Source organism: Caretta caretta, chromosome 10 (genome assembly GCF_965140235.1).
Source record: "Caretta caretta isolate rCarCar2 chromosome 10, rCarCar1.hap1, whole genome shotgun sequence".
Lineage (NCBI taxonomy): Eukaryota > Metazoa > Chordata > Testudines > Cheloniidae > Caretta > Caretta caretta.
The window spans coordinates 85719802-85739727 of record NC_134215.1 but is presented as its reverse complement, the minus strand read 5'-3'; the positions used below and the strand labels follow the sequence as shown (position 1 = coordinate 85739727).

The following is a 19926-nucleotide window of genomic DNA, read 5'->3' as shown; positions in this document are numbered from 1 at the left end:
TTCTAGAACTAGTTCAAACTTTGTGGGATGGTGGGTTTGTTTCATATATACATTAGAAAGACTCAAAAATTCTATAAAAATAGGACAGGCTTTACTGATGTCTAGAATAAGACATCTCCTCTATGTTCTTCCACCATGCATATTCCTTGGGAATCTGTGTGTAAGAGATTCAATTACAAATCAGATTTAACACTATAATGTCTGCTTTCTTCCATCTCATAATACATCAAATGAATCCCTGGAGACTACAGTGGAATTTCACTAAGGATAAATCTGGCCTAACATCTTACACAAAAGACTGAACAACATGTTTTCACTGGATTCTATGGGCAATCTCCTCTGGTGACATCATGAACTCGACACAATGAACATGAATTCGTAACTAGACAGGAACATTGATTTTTACCCTGTTTTTGGCATTCTCCATCTTGTCCTTCTTTGCCCGGTACAATGTGTCCTGATAGATTGATGCCAGGAGTTCATCAAGATTCACCAACATGGCATTGGAGTTTCTCATTGCCATCAGGGTGTCAGACGGAACTTGGCGGTCAATTGCTTCATTAATGGCAATAACAGCAGCATGCACTGAAAAACAAATCACAGGTTCCCTGTTAACTGCAAAGATGACTGCTCTGCCCTGTAATAAATTAAAGGCTTATCTGGGAAAGAAGAAAACAGCTGACTAGGTCTTTGACATTGTTTCAAGAATTATCAGTATATAAACTGTAAGTAAGACTTTGTATTTTTGACACAGGTAGTACCTTATTTCCTGATATCGCCGTTTGATTTTGACCAAATCAAATTCAGATTTTCTAACAAAAATATCTTGGCCATAAAAGGCCTGTGTTGACTTAAACAATAGGGACTATTAGAGCTAGATTATAACATGCACTTTCTATCCAATCTGGCCATATAAACGGTCACAGAGGATGAAAATCCATTTCCTCTTACACGCTGCTTCATCCACAGAGAGTTCATTAGCTAAAATTCCTCCAATCTTGCTGAAGGCAGGCATCTGAATTCCATACTTCTCCAGCTCACTCCTCATGTTACTGATCTCCTCCTCTGAAACACAGAGGAAAAAGATGTAATGTAGGCAGAACATTCAGAATCAGCCCTAAGACCAGCTATTGCTGCAGAAAAATTGGAACAGCTACAATAGATTGTAAATTGCCCTTTCACAAATACTTTGTGCATGCAGTCTGAGAAGAGACAAAACTCTCCTATATTTGTTCCAATCATTCAAATGGGAGGGCCTCACAGAAATCTGTCTCACTACATAGTTTTGTGCTCTTAATGACACAGGTTTGAAACAGATTGTGTGATTCTTGCATGTCTCAAAGTATGGCTGCCAGCAGGGCAAAGAAAGTAAATATACAACATCCTACAAAAGTTTGTTTTCTTCTGCAGCTGGTGCACTGGAAGGAAAAAGACTAAAGCCAAGGGAAGGGGAGGGAGAGACAGTGGAGACATACTACTGTTAACAGAGCCAGTAACTAAAGAATTCAGAATAAAACTTCCTCCTAAAAGTCTCCTTCCCCAACTTGTATGGGAAGAATCCCGCACCCATTAAACACAAATGCAGTTACAGCCCTGGCTGCCTTTGGGCATTAATCCCCTTTCGTCCATTATGTACAGCATCTACTGGAGTGAGTAAACAGGGCATGCAAATTCATAAACATCTAAATCTCAGAAAAGCAAGAAATCTCCATACCTGTGAAGTCCACCTTTCCATATAAATCTTGAATCTGAGGGGCCAGTCCCAGTTTAAACAGGTACAGACTAGGAAACATAATGCAGGAATAATTAGCACTAATTACTCCTTGTGGTCTTTACCCCACTCACAAGTAAATTAAGGGAGATATAGACATTAGGCTAAGTGGAAAGACTTCTAGATGGTTAAAACCTGCCTTTTCAATTGTGATGGTGATTGATTCTCCCAGTGAAGCGTTTGTGTATGAAGGAATGTCACCATGAAAAAACAATAAGCCCCTCCCCAGAAAGAAAGATCCATATGGTTTAGGAGCTCTGGATTTAAAAGTTCCCTTCTGATCAGCAGACATCTGGTTGCACATCTGGGTAACTTCCTACCAAAGATTTGCTTTATTCTGTTGGTTATCAGCACAGAGCTAAACCCTACAGGCACAAACACACCATGCAGCTACCTAGGGTGGTAAAGAACATTTGTATATTCCTTACTGCACTAGGTAACTGCAAGGTGTGCTGGTGCCTATAGGGTTGAGATTGCAAAGTGAAGTAAGCTAAATTGAATTAAGGCCACTCTAATTCTGAATATAAGCGTCAACACCAGGGTTTAATGCAATTTAACTTATCCATTTTAAATTCACACTTTTAGTTAATTCAAATTAACTTTCCTGAGTGTCCCCGCATAGACAAGTCTTTACTCTTGGAGACCTCTATGTTGCCCATTATTTATATTTCAGCAAAAACCTGACTCATTCTGAATATCTGGATTCTGATTTACACATCACTGGCAAAGAGGACCAGACTGACAAGGAGATGTGAACATCTGCCAGCTGAGTCCAACTACTCAAAGAATAACTGCAGCAGCTATCGTGAAGCTGCCAGTAAGGAGCAACTTCGCCACTAACAATGACCCAAATTCCTTTCATACTGGTCAAAGGAGCATACGCTACACAGTTCCATAATTGGCCATCACACAATGCCAAGTGTTCCTGACCACAAGTTATACTAAATGTTGGGAACTGAGTTGAAAGCAGGTTCACTTCTACAAAGAATCTGATTCTACAACAGCTTGAAACTTCTGTTGATGTTCAGCTATTTGCAATCTATTTGGATGTTTCATCCTCAGATTTCACCCTGCCAAAGGATCAGAAGCAAAAGAACAAGCTCCTTCTTGAGGACTAAAACTGAGTAAGCATAAGATGGAGACCAAAACTGATATGGCTCAGTGCTCTATACACAGAAATGTCTTAAGGAGCATTCTTCATGTGAAGCCCACTAAATATTTGTCTGCCATCAGATTGGAAACCTGCATCCAAACTGGTTTAATCAGGAAAGACTAAGTCACTGCAATGCAATGCTCTGTCTCTCTGGAGCATGAAGCGGCAGCAAAACTATCCACTTCAACACACACTAATGAGGCAAAGACAGAAGTAGCTAGCACAGCCAGATGGATCTTTCTAGTTACCTCGAGAGGTGAGAGATTATCCCTCGGAGCCTCTGAAAGGATTTTAAAGCTTTACATGGCTTTTCACAAAGCCCCCAAAAGCCTCCCTGATTTATCCTAAAAATAAACATGCTGCACACAAAAGGCCAACCTCACCTTACTCTCTACCTGCTGCTCAGCTGAACAAACAAGCCTGAACCTATTCTCTTCAGACATAAACTGAAATTCATAGTTCATTAGTAGGTGAAAATTAGTGTTGTCACTTTCCCTTCTGCCTCTCACACTGCAGCTCTAGATACAGATTCAGACAGTGCACACAACAGTGAAAATCTAGAACCATTATAGAAGTAAACATACATCATATGAGAGAGAGTAGGGCATATGCATACTCATGCTTCTGAACACCCACAGTATGTTCAGACCCTTTAAAATTTTCAATTCAGTGAGATTTTATTAGCGTGACAAGCTATGCAAGTGTGGCCAAAGTGAGGGTGGGGGTGGGAAGAGCAACCCTTTAAAGCACACCCAGGACAGCGCTTCACACTATGTTTGGGATTTCATCCTCATGACCAGTTGTTATTAGTGTCCATTCCTGATCTGGTGGCAGGACAATACATAATATAATACTATCTCGATTGCCTTTTATGGACACACAAATACTGTAGATTCCACTTATTGAGCAACCCCTTGGTAGCCAACAAAAAGTTGCTATTATCCAGCAGCTGCTAATAAGTGGAAGGTAGGTTTGTGAGACGGCAGCCAGAGAAGAAAGTGCCAGAACTTCACTTCCCTGGCTGCAGCCTTGCAAACCTGGCTGCGGGCAGGACAGCAGCAGGGATGGGGGCTGCAGTCTGGATGCCAGGACTTTCCAAGGGGAGTGGGGGCTCTGAGGGCCCACAGAGCTGCATGATACCTTTCCCCGCATTCTCCACACATCACAGCAATTCCTTCCGTATGCAGAGTCTCCCAGAGAAGTCTCCCAGGAGTCTCCCAGAGGAGCACAGGGAGAGGTACCATGCAGTTCCAGCATCAGGACTATTGCTCCTCTCACTCCAGCTACTGCTCTGCCCACAGCCTTCCCTCCCCTCTCCTTCCCACCCACAGCCTCTTACCTCCTGTGCAGAGCCTGTGCAAAGGCAGGTTTTCCAGACTGCTGCCTCCTCCCCACCCTCCACTATTGCTTTGATGACAGTCTCCTCTCCCCTCCCAGCCCCCTACCTCCTGTGCAGGCAGGCTTCCATGGCTGCAACCCCAGAGAGAAGCACTGGGACAGGCTAAGTACTGGCCACAGGCAGGTTTGTGGGGCTGCAGCCAGGGAAGACAGGTCCCAGCACTTTCTTCTCTGGCTGTAGTCCCACAGACCTGCCTGCAGGGGTGCTCAGCACATTCTAGTGCTTCTTTCTGGGGCTGCAGCCCCACAAACCTGCCTACAAGTAGAACCTTTCTTCCAAAAGACCTTGTGAATAAGCGGCATGCTGTTGCCAATATCCGGATCCCATTAATATGAAAGTCAATGGGGTGGGATTGGTTCCCAGCAAAACGTTGCTATTAACTGTAAGTTGTTTATATCCAGGTCGCTATTAAGTGGAACCTACTACATATGCCTCCCTGGGGTAGGGCACTCTATACTGCACACATCTTCAGAAAGCTCTGAGTACACTGCTTGCCTCTGGAAACCATGATTCACAAAATATGCACGTAAACACACAATCCCCAAGGAAGGAGATTCACAGCTGTACACACCCCATCTCTAAGGCTTAGGAATCCTAAGATATATATGCTGCCTCCAATGGCTGGTGATCTCACTCACTCTTAAACATGCATAGCACTTATCCCTGGAAACATCAATGCATTCATAATTTCATAGATGCCACTCCTGGAAGCTGCAGACCTTCCTTTAAGCCCACAGTACATTCACCCCCACCAACTCTGAATCAGAATGCATTCGCACTCCCACAGACTTCAGATTTCTAGGTAGCCTTCATGCATTCACAATTCATTCACTCACAATTCAGCCTCCTGCCTAACACACATTACCTGAGTGCATGGATACAATAGATGCAGCGTGGCATGTTCTTCCGATCATAGATGTCAGTAGTTTCTGGGTAGAAAATCTGAATATAAACAAAGTTAACCATCAGAATAATACCCCACTCTAGCCATCCAAGTAGGAAGGATTCTGACAATCCTAAAACTGCTCCAGCCCAGTTATGAGATAGGTAATTCATGGAGCACAACAGAGCTCCATATTTCTCCCATGCGTCTACCATGAAACCTGTTCCCCACTTCCCTTACATGTACTCTCACATCCACACCCCTGCTCAACCCCATGCCCCTTTTACATGACCACCCCACACTGGCTCCCCACAGACATACTGTGTGGTGTATCTGGGGAAATGGGTTGGAGATGCTGAGGGAGCCAAGAGATGAGCAGGGATATTTACATGAGGGGTTGGGGAAGAGGATTTTGTTTGGACTGGATGGGCAGAAGGGGACTATGTGTGAGTGGCCTAAGGAGAGTGGTAAAGATAGTGTTGTGCTGCAAGGCACCCGAGGCCATATTTTTCAACTAACTTTGGGGGCCATATTTTTAATTGTTCATCCCCAGCGGTTTCTATTATCACATTCTCGGATCCAGAGCTCTTTTGAAAGTCAGGCCCCTTAAAGGGTTAATGTGGAAGATGTCACTACATAGATTTTAAGGCCAGAATAGACCATTATGACAGTCTGACCTCCTATGAGCACACCCAATCTTGATTTAAAATGGTCAGTAATGGAGAAACCATCATGACCCCTGGCAAATTGTTCCAATGGCTAATTACTCTTGCTGTTAAAAAAAAATTATGCCTTATTTGTAGTCTGAATTTATCTAGCTTCAACTTCCAGCCATTGAATGTTAGACCTTTCTCTGCCAGATAAGAGATTATTAAATACTTGTTCTCCCTGTGGATACTTATAGACTGTAAATCAAATCACTCCTCAGCCTTCTATTTATTTTATTAAGCTAAACAGACTGAGCACCTTGAATCTATCATTATAAGGCATGTTTTCTAATCCTTTAATCATTCTTGTGGGTCTTCTCTCAACACTCTCCAATTTATCAGCATTCTTCTTGAATTGTGGGCACCACAACTGGACACAGTATTCCACAAGTAGTCAACATATTGCTGATATATTCCCTCCATTTCCTCAATGCCTTACTCAAGCCCTCTTGCCTGACCCAAGTCCCTTTCTCTCCACCTGTCCCCCACATTCTCTCTCTTCTCACCCAGAGCACCATCTCTCCCCCAGAGCCCATTCCTATACTTCCTGCTGCTCAATCTGCTCCTCTAGATCACCAAGAGTTCATGCATAGCACAGCTGATAAGTCAGGAGAGAGTTGGGTGGAAAATTTTGACAAAATTCTAAAATTAACATTTTCAAGTGAGTATTTTTTTTAAATGCAGACAGCAGGTTGAGGTATACAATAGTGACCCTTGTGTGATTAAACACATGGACTGTTCCTGTTACATGTAATAAAAGCATGAGGAAAAGTTGTTTTGTGTATAAATCTACGCTCATGGTTTGACTTTCAGTACAATGTTCCCAAAGATTTATAGATTTTAAGGCCAGAAGGGACCATGGTGATCATTTAGTCTGACCTCTTGTATAACACAGGTCATAGAATTCCACCCAGTTACCCCTGTTCTTAGGCCAATAATTTGTGTTTAACTAAAGCATCTTTCCAGAAGACTTGATTTGAATACTTCAGGAGACAGAGAATCCACCACTTCTCCACAAGAGATGGAAAATCCACCACTTCCAACAACTGTTGCTCCTTTTATCCATGATTTTCCTATGATGATTCCTAAAAATTGCCATGACCAAACCGTAGCTCAGGCATGCTGCTCAACAGAATGAAAAATAAAAATTTTGTACTGCAGATCTCACCCAAAATAATGAGTGTTAAGCATATGGTTCTGAAGCAGGAATTCACTGCCTCCCAGTCATACAAACAGGGATGGGAATGGAATATTTTAAACTTCAGGATTTCTAAGGAGAACCAAATCTAGGAAACTAAGGATTATCTATACATAGATATATAGGATAACTAAGAGGAGAATATAGATATATAGGATAGGCAGAGTTTATTGAATCCTGTGTACTGGCAAATTCATCCCACAACTTTCAAAGCCTGGCGTTGCAGTGCAGAAATTACCTTGGGGAGGCCGATTTCAGCCATGGCATTCAACCACTGAATAACATTATCAGTATGCCGGAAATGGAGACCAGTTGCCTGAAATAAAGAGGGGGAGGGAAAAAAGCATATGAATCATCACAGCCACTGTGAGTACTAGGGAACTTTGCTAAGACATGCATCTGATCAGTGCTACTTACAACAGCTAAACTCTTCCAGGGATCTGAGGTCTTAGGTACTATGATGAAAGCTTTCTACAGCCAGTTATATTTAACGCTTTCAAAAGGCCAGCTTTCTCAGATTCTCATATGCACACAAACTCAGACAAAACTAAAGATCTTCCTTCATCTGATATTCTATAGTTCAGGAAGAGTTAACTTACATTTTTTCAGTCTAAATTTGCCACAATTACTCACTCATTCACTGACAGTTCCTCTACAACCATATGACCTGAAGTCTCCCTCCTATCTCAGGTCTCTCTAGCCAACCTAGTTCCCAGAACGGAGAGATCTCACCTTATATCTGGTTTGTTCCCGGTCATAGATTTTCTTCAGAGACACCACCTTGGGGGAGAAAAAGTTTCCAAGTTTGGCTAGATAGACTCCATTCCTTAGCCCCTCCTCCAGCTCTGTTGTGGGAGGTAGATCCTCATTAAGGCAGGCCTCCATCCATCTGAAAATGTAAAAAGGACAGGAGTGGGTCATTTGAGAGCTTTTATGATGTGTTCCATTTACTCTCCTCTCGGGGGACATTAGCTGCTCATTTTCTGAGCAAGTTCAGTGTTGCTGCTGCCACATCTTTTCCCATTGTATGATTTATGTATTAGGCACTGATGTAATCGCAACTTACCTACTGAATCCAATGCCGAGCAGCATTATAGGGTCAATGTCTTTCTTGTCACCAATGCCTTTATTCAATCAGGTCCTACACGTCAATTTGAGTCACTGCGACTAATTTGTACCCTTTTTGGGTTTCTTTGGCAGTTCAACAGACCGAGTAATAAAGATCTACTTTCTGCAGCTGAACAATTTCAGCAACAGTACAACAAAAAAAATCTCCAAAGAACTCAGTGAGGAGGTCATCTTCCTCAAACGAATATATTCCACAAACTTTAAATTGGATTGCAAGCCAAAGGAATTGCTTCAAGAAATACTCAAACTTGGACTCTCTATGGTGTTTCCTAGTGTCACAATTGCATTGCGTATTTTTGTCGCTTTGCCTGCATCAGTGGCTTCAGGTGAACGCACCTTCAACGTGCTGAAGCAGGTAAAGAACTATCACCGTTCAACTGTGGGACAAGGGTGTTTGAATGGGCTCGCCATGCTTAATATCAACTGTGACATTGCAAGAAAGCTACATTTTTCCTCAATAATTAGTGCATTTGCACAGAAAAAGGCTAAAAAAGCATTTGTTAAATAAAAAAATATTCAAATTATGTCTCACTCTCTTTCTGGTGCCTTATTTTGTTTTCATGTGTCGTCATTTTGTATTTTTATTATGGCTAGGGACCTCAAAAGCTGGAAGTGGCTCGAAGCGGAGAGGGCCTGAGAGCAAGGGATGCAGGGGTTCCATATCAGAGCCACAGTTGGAAAGAAAGAACTGAGTATTGGTTGAGGATGCTCCATCCTTTACGCTCTCAGCCAGCAGTTCTCAAACTGTGGGTCAGGACCACAAAAAGTGGGTAAAAACCCTATTTTAATGGGGTCACCAGGGCCATCATTAGACTTACTGGGACCAGGGTCGGAAGCTGAATCCTGAGTGCGCGTGCGCATGCATGCACACACACACACGGGGCGGCGGGACTCAGGCTCTGGCCCCCTCCCCCACACCCACGGCACTCAGGCTCTGGCCCCCTCACCTCGGGCAGCGGGGCTTGGACTCCTCCCCGCCCCTGGGGTCATGTAGAAATTTTGCTGTGACAAGGGGGTCACAGTGCAATGAAGTCTGAGAACCGCTGCTCTCAGCTATGGGAGACGGGATGGCACTCAGGGCACAGGTGTGGCCCCAAAAGACACTGCTAGTCATAAGAATCTGATCTCATACAAATGAGGCACATGTGCACCAAGAGTAGAATCTGTGCAGACAATCACTTGAAGAACTTGATCTTTCTTTCATGACAACCCTGTTAACACAGCAGCCTCAGTGCATTTATCGTTGGGAGAAGAAGGCTTGAAGTGTTCTTGTGTTCCTGCATCTGAGTGACAACTGGAGAGACCATCCCATGCAGCCCATCAAAAAAGCAAAGTGTCTTGAAATTAATGAATCTGTAATTCAAGAAGGATGTTGAAAAATTGGAATAGTTCAGAGAAGAGCCATGAGAATGATCAAAGGATTAGAAAATATACTGTATAGTGACAGACTCAAAAAACTCAATTTATTTAGCTTGACAAAAAAGAGGTGACTGGATTACAGTATCTGCATGGGGAACAAATATTTAAAAGTGGTCACTTCAGTTTAGCAGAGAAAAGTACAACATGACCCAATGGCCAGAAGTTGAAGCTAAACAAATTCAGACTGCAAATAAGGCATAAACTTTAAACAGTGAGGGTAAATAATCATTGGAACAATTTCCCAAGGGTTGTGGTGGATTCTCCACCACTTACAATTTTAATAGCAAGACTGGATGTTTTTCTAAAAGGAAATTACTCTAGGAATTATTTTGGGGAAGTTCTATGGCCTGTCTTATACAGAAGATCAGGCTAAGTGATCCCAATGATTCCTTCTGTCCTTAGAATCTATGAATCTGTGAATTCCCTACAGACGAGTGGCCATGCAGAACTGCAAATTCCCATTCTTGGATTCTTGATATGGGACAAACTTCCATTCACAGCTTCTTGAGGAAGAGCACAATAAGCAGTTCATTATCCCAGGGGAGCAAGCAAAGGGAATGTCTAATTTACAATCTCCCCCACCCTCTGCAGCTACCATCAAGTAAAAACAAGCTTCAGTGTTGGCTTTCCACTCTTCCCAGCCTGCAACATTCTAGGCAGACTGCCAAGAACTGAGGAGGCACCCAAGTGGCACACCTAGTGCAATGACAAGCAGCAGTTACTACACATTTTAACCTTTTCATGCACAAGAAGAGAATCCAAAGCAGGAAAATTCAATTTCTTCTTTAGATTTTTCAATTTTACCAAATTCCCCAAGTGTGTTACAAAACAAACAAAATCAAATCATGTCTAGCTGACATTTAGGGGAAATAAATAGACTTCTAAAAATACCCTCTCCAGTGTATCATGTGCCCAGCAAAATAGACAGAAGCCAAACAACTATTTAGATATTTGGTCACCACTTACTCAATAGACAAAGTACGATTCACCTGCAAAAAAAAACAACAACAAAACCTGTCCAATTTTTTGGAATATTAATATTCAGTAGACATACCGGGTCTGTTTAATATGTGCAATCAGAGATTTCACTCAATTTAATAAATTAGTAGAAATGACATGACATATTGTAATGATGCTCACTCTGTAATATGTCAACATTCGGTTAAAGCAATCTGATGACTGTGTTACTGTATAATCTCTCTTTAAACAAAAGCTTCCTGTGGCAATTATTGTTTTGTTTCTGATATTTACATACAAAGGATTTGTAAACCTCTTAATACGTCCTAAGTAAATAAATAGTAACACAAACAAACTCCTCCAGATTACAAAATGAATTCCATAGAATCAGAGTTTAAGGCCAGAAGAGAGCACCATCATCTTCAGTATATCATACCACCACCCATACACTAAACTGAAATTAGAACAAATGTTACAGTCCACAGGAAACTAGACCAGTGTTTCTCAAACGTGGCCACCAGCGGCTTTTCTTGCAGCCACAGCCTCCTGGTCCATGATTTGGGGGAGGAGAGGTTGCGCAAAGCAGAAGCCCCTGCTCCAGGGCCATCAGCAGGGGTTGGGCCCTGCCCCCTTCAGGAGAAACAAAAGCAACCAAGAAAGCAAAAGAAACAATGACAAAAAAGACAAGAACATGCAAATCAGCTTATTATGTCTCTATTCTGTTTAGATCCAGTAAAGAATAGAGACAACTGTACATTTTTATTATTGAGTCTGCAAAAAAAACCTTACATAAATAAATTACAATGATTTGGACATGTATATGTGCATATTTATTTGTTTTTCCTAAAATTAATTAGGAAATTTAGGAAAAATGTGAGAACCCCTCGGCTAGATTATTACGTGCCACAGGCAGAGAATAGAAAGGACCGAGGTGCATCAATGCCAGAGGCCCCTGCAACAGCAGGGAAATAATTAGGTGAAAAATACCCAGATAATCCTGGCAAGTGACCCACACCCGTCAGAGGAAAGCAAAATCCCCCTCAAAATCACTACCAATCTGACCTGAGAGGAAATTCTTTCCCAACCCCATATGCGGTGATAAATTAGACCATGAGCACATGAGCAAGAACCAGCAAACCAACCATCTGAGAGACAGACTGCTTGGTGCCACCCAAGATCCCTGGCCCTCCCCGTCCAACGTCCCATCTCCAGCTGTGGCCATCCATGATGCTTCAGAGAAAGGAGGTAATAAAACAAAACAAAAAAGATTCAAACAGTATACATTGGGAAGAGGGGGGAGGAATCCCGTCCTGACCCCTTCAGGCCATCATTCAACTATCCAATCAACCCCTTCCTCCATAAACAGAACAAAGCCTGGAAGAGCAAATGCATCTTCCAAAATCTAGGTTGCGGGCGAACAAATAGGGTGGCTGGGACTGCACTGTTGCCAGCCCAGTCCATTGAAACTAGATCATCATCAGATAGGGAAGCTCAGATGACCACAACAGCCACAGAATCACAAGTGGAGAAGGTCTCTCAGGTAACAAATACCCTAGCCATTTAGAACCTTATAGATCAGGTCCAATACCTTAACTTCACTCAGAAATCAACTGCTAGCTAAAAGAACATACAGCACAGGTATAACATGCTCTGTGCATGAAACATCACTAAGAAGTGGGTATCAATATTCTTCAGTAGTTGCAATTTCCATATGGCTTGAATGTATAGTCCCAAGCAAAGCACACAGCACTAATTTAACAGTAAGTGAATATAGTTCCCACACTGCTTCAGACACAGGATACATACAATGGATATGATCCAAATCTGTTTCAGTGTTTCGCCCCTGCTAGCCTATGTCACAGAAATGTTCAAAGGCAAAATAATCTCAATGTGGCCACACAGAACAATCACTTCTGGAATGAACAGGTGTTCTTCCACAGTTTATTTAAACAATGCCTTCAGCTTTGAGAGATTCCTTATACTTTAACAGGAGTAATACAAATTGAACCAGTAATCTGCCAAGCCACTAGAAATTTAAGCGCACCCATGTATGCAGAAAATAGGGAATGCCCTTCCTCTCCCTCAGACAGGCAGAGCAGTCTTCTACAGCAGCCGGATAGGATTATTATTAATCGTTTAAATTACAGTAGCACCTAGGAACCTCAGTAACAGGTCAGAGCCCTGATGTGCTTGACAAAGTACAAACAAAAACAGTCCCTGTCCCAAAGACCTCACAATCAATATGATAGACAGGATGAAGCTAGTAAACAAAACAGACAAATGAGATGGTGGGAGGGTATTGGGGGTAACAAAAACAAAATCGTTTAGCAGTAAAGCAGAAGTCACAGTTTGGCACTTGTCTAACCAATGACATACAGATGAGATTTGTAGGCACCACAGCAGAGGTAGATTTTAAGAAAGAATTTAAAAGAGCATACAGTAGCAGCTCTCCAAATTTTACTGTTTGCAGAGTTTTTCCCATGCATAGAGGACTGCTTGGGAAAAAGTGCAGAGATGTTTTAGGGAGAAGCAATAAGGCAAATGATCAAGACAGTTGTCAATGGTCAAGCAAAGGTAGAGGCTGACAGCTTGATAAATTAGTAGACGTAATAGAAAAGGTTCAGCTAACCTGGGAAGGACCCTAAATGCAAGGATAAGGAGCTTGTATTTGATGCAGAGGAGGAGCAGCCAGTGGATGGAGGCAAAGAGGGAGTAATGATGTGACAAGGCAGGAAGATGATCCTTGCAGCTGGGTTGTGAATGGACTTGAGAGGGACAATATGGGAAGTGTCAAGGCCAGAGAGAATGAGATAGCTGAGTCATGAAATGATGAGGATTGAACAGCCCTGGCAGCCTAGGTAGAGAGACAAGGTCAAAACTTTGAAATTTTATGCAGATAGAAAGTTGCAAGACCTGGATACGGCCTTCATCTCTGTGTCAAGACAGAGGGCAGATGAGAAAGAGGACTTCCAGATTACAGGCCTGAGTGACAAGGAGGAGGATGGTGCAGAGAAATGTGGGAGAGGGTACGGGGAAGAAAGATCAAAAGCTCCGTTTTGGTCATGTTGATCTTAAGTTATCAGCTGGACATCCATGTTGTGATGTTAGAAAGTAAAGGCCAAGATGTGAGATTGGAGGGAGGGAGACAGGCCTTTCGAAGAGATGTACATTTGCAAGCCATCAGAGTAGAGAAGGTATTTGAAGCTATGTTTGTAGATAAGAGCACCTAGAAATAGGGTATAGAGCCTAACTAAAAGAAGGTTGAGAGGAGATATGATTGCTCTCTATAAATATATCAGAGGGATAAATACTGGAGAGGGAGAGGAATTATTTAAGCTCAGTACCAATGTGGACACAAGAACAAATGGATATAAATTGGTCATTGGGAAGTTTAGACTTGAAATTAGACTAAGGTTTCTAACCATCAGAGGAGTGAAGTTTTGGAATAGCCTTCCAAGGGAAGCAGTGGGGGCAAAAGATCTATCTGGCTTTAAGATTAAACTTGGTAAGTTTATGGAGGAGATGGTATGATGGGATAACAGGATTTTGGCAATTAATTGATCTTTAAATATTCATGGTAAATAGGCCTAATGGCCTGTGATGGGATGTTAGATGGGGTGGGATCTGAGTTACACAGGAAAGAATTTTCTGTAGTATCTGGCTGGTGAATCTTGCCCATATGCTTAGGGTTTAGCTGATCGCCATATTTGGGGTCGGGAAGGAATTTTCCTCCAGGGCAGATTGGAAGAGGCCCTGGAGGTTTTTTGCCTTCCTCTGTAGCATGGGGCACGGGTCACTTGCTGGAGGATTCTCTGCTCCTTGAAGCCTTTAAACCACGATTTGAGGACTTCAATAGCTCAGACAGAGGTGAGAGGTTTTTCTCAGGAGTGGGTGGGTGAGATTCTGTGGCCTGCATTGTGCAGGAGGTCAGATTAGATGATCATAATGGTCCCTTCTGACCTAAGTATCTATGAATAAACAGTAGGAGCCAAAGACAGAGCCGGGGGGAATGGGGGTGGAGACACCTATAGGAGAGGGGAGGAGAAGGACCCACCACGCAAGACACTAATGGAGTGGTTGAAGAACCATGAGAAGGATGGCATCACAAAAGCCAAAGGAATGCAGTATTTTAGGAAGTAGGGTATGGCCAAAGCTACGCAGAGAGCAAGCAGGATGTAGAAGTGGAGGTCCTATGATTTGGCCAGAAAGTGGTCATTCAGAACCTTCATGAGAGCAGTTCCAGTTGAGCAGAGGAGACACAAACCAGATGGGAGTGGTCAAGGATGGAATTGGAGGAGAGGAACTCAAGGAAGCAGTTCTAGGCAGCATATTGAATGAACCTGGAGATAAAGCAGAGACAAGGTGACAAACAGACAAGCAAGTGGGATCATGGGTGTGTTTCCTCATTAAGAGGGAGACTAAAGCATGCTGGTATTGTGAGGAGAGGAAGCCTGAGGGGAGAGAGACAGAGTGAAGGAAGGGGTCATTGGGACAAATGTAGGAATTATAAAGAGGAGAGCAGAGGGGACACTTCCTTGTCAATGATGAGGCTGAGGGCAGGAAGAGGAAGATCACATCAAATTGTGTTGATTTTCTCCTTCAAAATGACTGAGATCCTGTCCTTGCCCACAGTTTTCACTCTGAGATTTAAGAAAGGAATCAGAGGTGGTAAATAGGGGGCTAGGAGTGGAGGCCTGGGATTCAATTAGGGTGGAAACATTGAGTTGTCTAGGTAGAAAGATGGCACAATTGGAAAAAAGAAACCACATTGTAGAGCCGGAAAGCAACATGACTAAGACTACCACAGAGATGGAAGTTCCCTATTTACTCCTCCACTAGCTACACTAGAGTGAAATATTACTATTACAGCACTAAACCCCTACTTTCTGGCCTGAAATTTCTCATGCCACTCTCCGTCCACAGGTGAACCTTAGGAAAGTTTAAACAAAATTAGTTCAGCCTTCTGAATTAGTGAAGTATGAAATACATTTTTCTCACTTTTTTTGGGGAAAAAAGGTAATTGTACTTTTTTGTATCAAAAACTCAAAACCAGCGTGATTTTCAAACTTAATATGTATAGGAACAGTCATTGTACACATCTGAGACAGTCTGTTAAAATGGACACATTCAAAGCAACTGAAAACAAGGTACCTAGCATGTGCAGCATATAATTTTCCTTAATGAAATAAGCATGAATCACTCCTGATAACAATACAGGAACATCTGGCTCAAAGAACAGACCTTGAAATGAACACTATTTAAATAATTACACAATGCTTAGTCCTGTCACTTCACTCTCAACTCCTTCGCGCTCTATCCTCCGGTGCAAAAAGTCTGTCCCTCACAAACCTCCAGCTCGGGTTCACTTCCTGTTTCTCCACTCCTGTTCTTATGCTGCTGGTTGCGTCTGGAGAAAGTCTGTGCATGGTAATGCAGATGTCCTCCATTACAAATCTGTTCACTCTTCCTTCAGCACTGCCATATACAATTGTTCACATCAATTACCTTGAACTCTTTTCCTCCAATTCTGCCCTGGATCCCTCTTAGTCCAGCTTCCACCCTTTCTACTCCACTTAAACACACCCATTGAAGTCTCTAACTATCTCATTCTGACCATATCTCAGGGCCTCTTTTCCATCCTCATCCTTCTCAACCCTTCTTCTGCCTTAAACATGACCAATAATACTTTCCTTCTCAAAATACTGTTCTCCTTCAGCTTTAAAACACAGCACTGGTCCTCCTTCTACCCTTCTGGTCATTTCTTCAGCATCTTTCAATGGATCCTCCTCTTTCCCTCTACCATGTTCTGTAAGGGTCCCACAGAGCTTTGTCTTCAGTTTGCTCTTCTCTCTCTCTCTTTCTACACCTTTTCTTTGATCTAGATCTCTTTGCATGGTTTCAACTACCATCTTTAAAGTACTGACTCTTAAAGCTATCCTCTCCACTACTGAACTGCCTCCCTCAATCCAATCCCACATCTGTTTCTGGAAGCCTCTCCATCAGTTTCAAATTTGGTATGGTCAAGAGCAAGCCCCACATCTTCCCTCCAAAACTTTCCCACTCCCCACATTTCCTATCATTGCTGACAACATCAACATCCTCTCTCTCCTCCACACTGCACATTCAGGCCATGTCTAAATTCTGATACTGCTTCCTCCACAACATCTTTAAGATAAGACATTTGCTGTCTGTCCAGTCACCTAAAATTCTCATTCAGGACCTCACCATATTGTCTTGATGACTATAACCTCCTCTTCCTTGGCCTCTCCAACACACAAGTCACTCCTTGTCCCCAACAGATACCTCTTCAACTCACCTTCAAGCCTATGAAAAACTTAACCAGCCTTTTCTTCTATTGCATTATTTTCTCACCTCTCTGCTCCACCAATGATGCCCTCCTCAATATCCTGTTCATCTGCTTTTCCCACAATTAGCTCTATGCTACCACTTTGCACAGAATGCCCTCCCCAGGTTGAATACAAATATAGAATCATAGAAGATTAGGGTTGGAAGAGACCTCAGGAGGTCATCTAGTCCAACCCCCTGCTCAAAGAAGGACCAACACCAACTAAATCATCCCAGTCAGGCCTTTGTCAAGCTGGACCTTAAAAACCTCTAAGGATGGAGATTCCACCACCTCCCTAGGGAACCCATTCCAGTGCTTCACCACCCTCCTAGCGAAATAATGGTTTCCTAACATCCAAACTAGACCTCCCCCACTGCAACTTGAGACCACTGCCCCTTGTTCTGTTATCTGCCACCACTGAGAACAGCTGAGCTCCATCCTTTTTGGAATCCCCCTTCAGGTAGTTGAAGGCTGCTTTTAAATTCCCCCCTTACTCTTCTCTTCTGCAGACTAAACAAGCCCAGTTCCCTCAGCCTCCCCTCATAAGTCATGTGCCCCAGCCCCCTGATCATTTCCGTTCTGCTGGACTCTCTCCAATTTGTCCACATCCTTTCTGTAGTGGGGGCCCAAAACTGGATGCAATACTCCAGATGTGGCCTCACCAGTGCCGAATAGAGGGGAATAATCACTCCCTCGATTTGCTGGCAATGCTCCAAATATATATTATTTAAATCAGATTTTTTAATTTACATGTTAGTTCTTTACTTTCTTTCTATTTTTCAGTTTTCAACTAATGAAGTGGACGGTTTGCTCTGGTTTCTTTAATTAATTTCCTGTTACCAGAATTTCAGATTTTGCAGAGATTTTTCCTGCTAAATTTCACATTTAAAGTGTTCATAGATTCATAGATATTTAGGTCAGAAGGGACCATTATGATCACCTAGTCTGACCTCCTGCACAACGCAGGCCACACCTCTCACCCACCACTCCTGCAAAAAACCTCACACCTATATCTGTGCTATTGAAGTCCTAAAATCATAGTTTAAAGACTTCAAGGAGCAGAGAATCCTCCAGCAAGTGACCCGTGCCCCATGCTACAGAGGAAAGCGAAAAACCTCCAGGGCCTCTTCCAATCTGCCCTGGAGGAAAATTCCTTCCCGACCCCAAATATGGCGATCAGCTAAACCCTGAGCATATGGGCAAGATTCATCAGCCAGATACTACAGAAAATTCTTTCCTGTGTAACTCTGATCCCACCCCATCTAATAGCCCATCACAGGCCATTGGGCCTATTTACAATGAATATTTAATTACCAAAACCATGTTATCCCATCATACCATCTCTTCCATAAACTTATCGAGTTTAATCTTAAAGCTAGATAAATCTTTTGCCCCCACTGCTTCTCTTGGAAGGCTATTCCAAAACTTCACTCCTCTGATGGTTAGAAACCTTTGTCTAATTTCTAGTCTAAATTTCCTAGTGGCCAGTCTATATCCATTTGTTCTTGTGTCCACATTGGTACTGAGCTTAAATAATTCCTCTCCCTCTCCAGTATTTATCCCTCTGATATATTTATAGAAAGCAATCATATCTCCCCTCAACCTTCTTTTAGTTAGGCTAAACAAGCTAAGCTCCTTGAGTCTCCTTTCATAAGACAAGTTTTCCATTCCTCGGATCATCCTAGTAGCCCTTCTCTGCACCTGTTCCAGTTTGAATTCATCCTTCTTAAACATGGGAGACCAGAACTGCACACAGTATTCCAGGTGAGGTCTCACCAGTGCCTTGTATAACTGTACTAAAACCTCCTTATCCCTACTGGAAATACCTCTCCTGATGCATCCCAAGACCGCATTAGCTTTTTTCACAGCCGTATCACATTGGCGGCTCATAGTCATCCAATGATCAACCAATATTCCAAGGTCCTTTTCCTCCTCCGTTACTTCTAATTGATGCGTCCCTAGCTTATAACTAAAATTCTTGTTATTAATCCCTAAATGCATGACCTTACACTTCTCATTATTAAATTTCATCCTATTACTATTACTCCAGTTTACAAGGTCATCCAGATCCTCCTGTAGGGTATCCCTGTCCTTCTCTAAATTGGCAGTACCTCCCGGCTTTGTATCATCCACAAACTTTATTAGCACACTCCCACTTTTTGTGCCGAGGTCAGTAATAAAAGGATTAAATAAGATTGGTCCCAAAACCAATCCTTGAGGAACTCCACTGGTAACCTCCCTCCAGCCTGACAGTTCACCTTTCAGTTGTAGTCTCCCCTTTAACCAATTCCTTATCCACCTTTCAATTTTCCTATTGATCCCCATCTTATCCAATTTAACTAACAATTCCCCATGTGGCACGGTATCAAACGCCTTACTAAAATCTAGGTAAATTAGATCCACTGCGTTTCCTTTGTTTAAAAAATCTGTTACTTTCTCAAAGAAGGAGATCAGGTCGGTTTGGCACGATCTATCTTTTGTAAAACCATGTTGTATTTTGTCCCATTTACCATTGACTTCAATGTCCTTAACTACCTTCTCCTTCAAAATTTTTTCCAAGACCTTGCATACTACAGATGTCAAACTAACAGGCCTATAATTACCCGGATCACTTTTTTTCCCTTTCTTAAAAACAGGAACTATGTTAGCAATTCTCCAATCATATGGTACAACCCCTGAGTTTACAGATTCATTAAAAATTCTTGCTAATGGCCTTGCAATTTCATGTACCAATTCCTTTAATATTCTTGGATGAAGATTATCTGGGCCCCCTGATTTAGTCCCATTAAGCTGTTTGATCTGTGCTAGAAAACAAGTCTAGAGTCTCATTAACATCCTATGAGGACATACACCAAAACACAAAATTGCAGATAGCCCAAGCTACATTTGCAACCAACACCACCTTCCCATAGACTGAATATCCATACAAGTCAAAAAACGTGAAATACTTCTATCGGGATTTCCA

General features: G+C 42.4%; 1 protein-coding gene across 2 annotated transcripts in view; it reads right to left on the bottom strand.

The window, feature by feature from the left end:
- IQGAP1 (IQ motif containing GTPase activating protein 1) overlaps positions 1-19926 on the bottom strand; it is a 184360-nt gene that overhangs the window by 120619 nt on the left and 43815 nt on the right. For both annotated transcript variants that reach the window (XM_075133296.1, XM_048865968.2), the window contains exons 3-8: positions 7844-8000; positions 7350-7427; positions 5189-5265; positions 1715-1782; positions 952-1065; positions 407-585 (exon numbers count right to left, since the gene is read on the bottom strand). In XM_075133296.1, coding sequence (XP_074989397.1) covers positions 407-585; positions 952-1065; positions 1715-1782; positions 5189-5265; positions 7350-7427; positions 7844-8000 — 673 coding nt within the window. The remainder of the gene's footprint in view (positions 1-406; positions 586-951; positions 1066-1714; positions 1783-5188; positions 5266-7349; positions 7428-7843; positions 8001-19926) is intronic.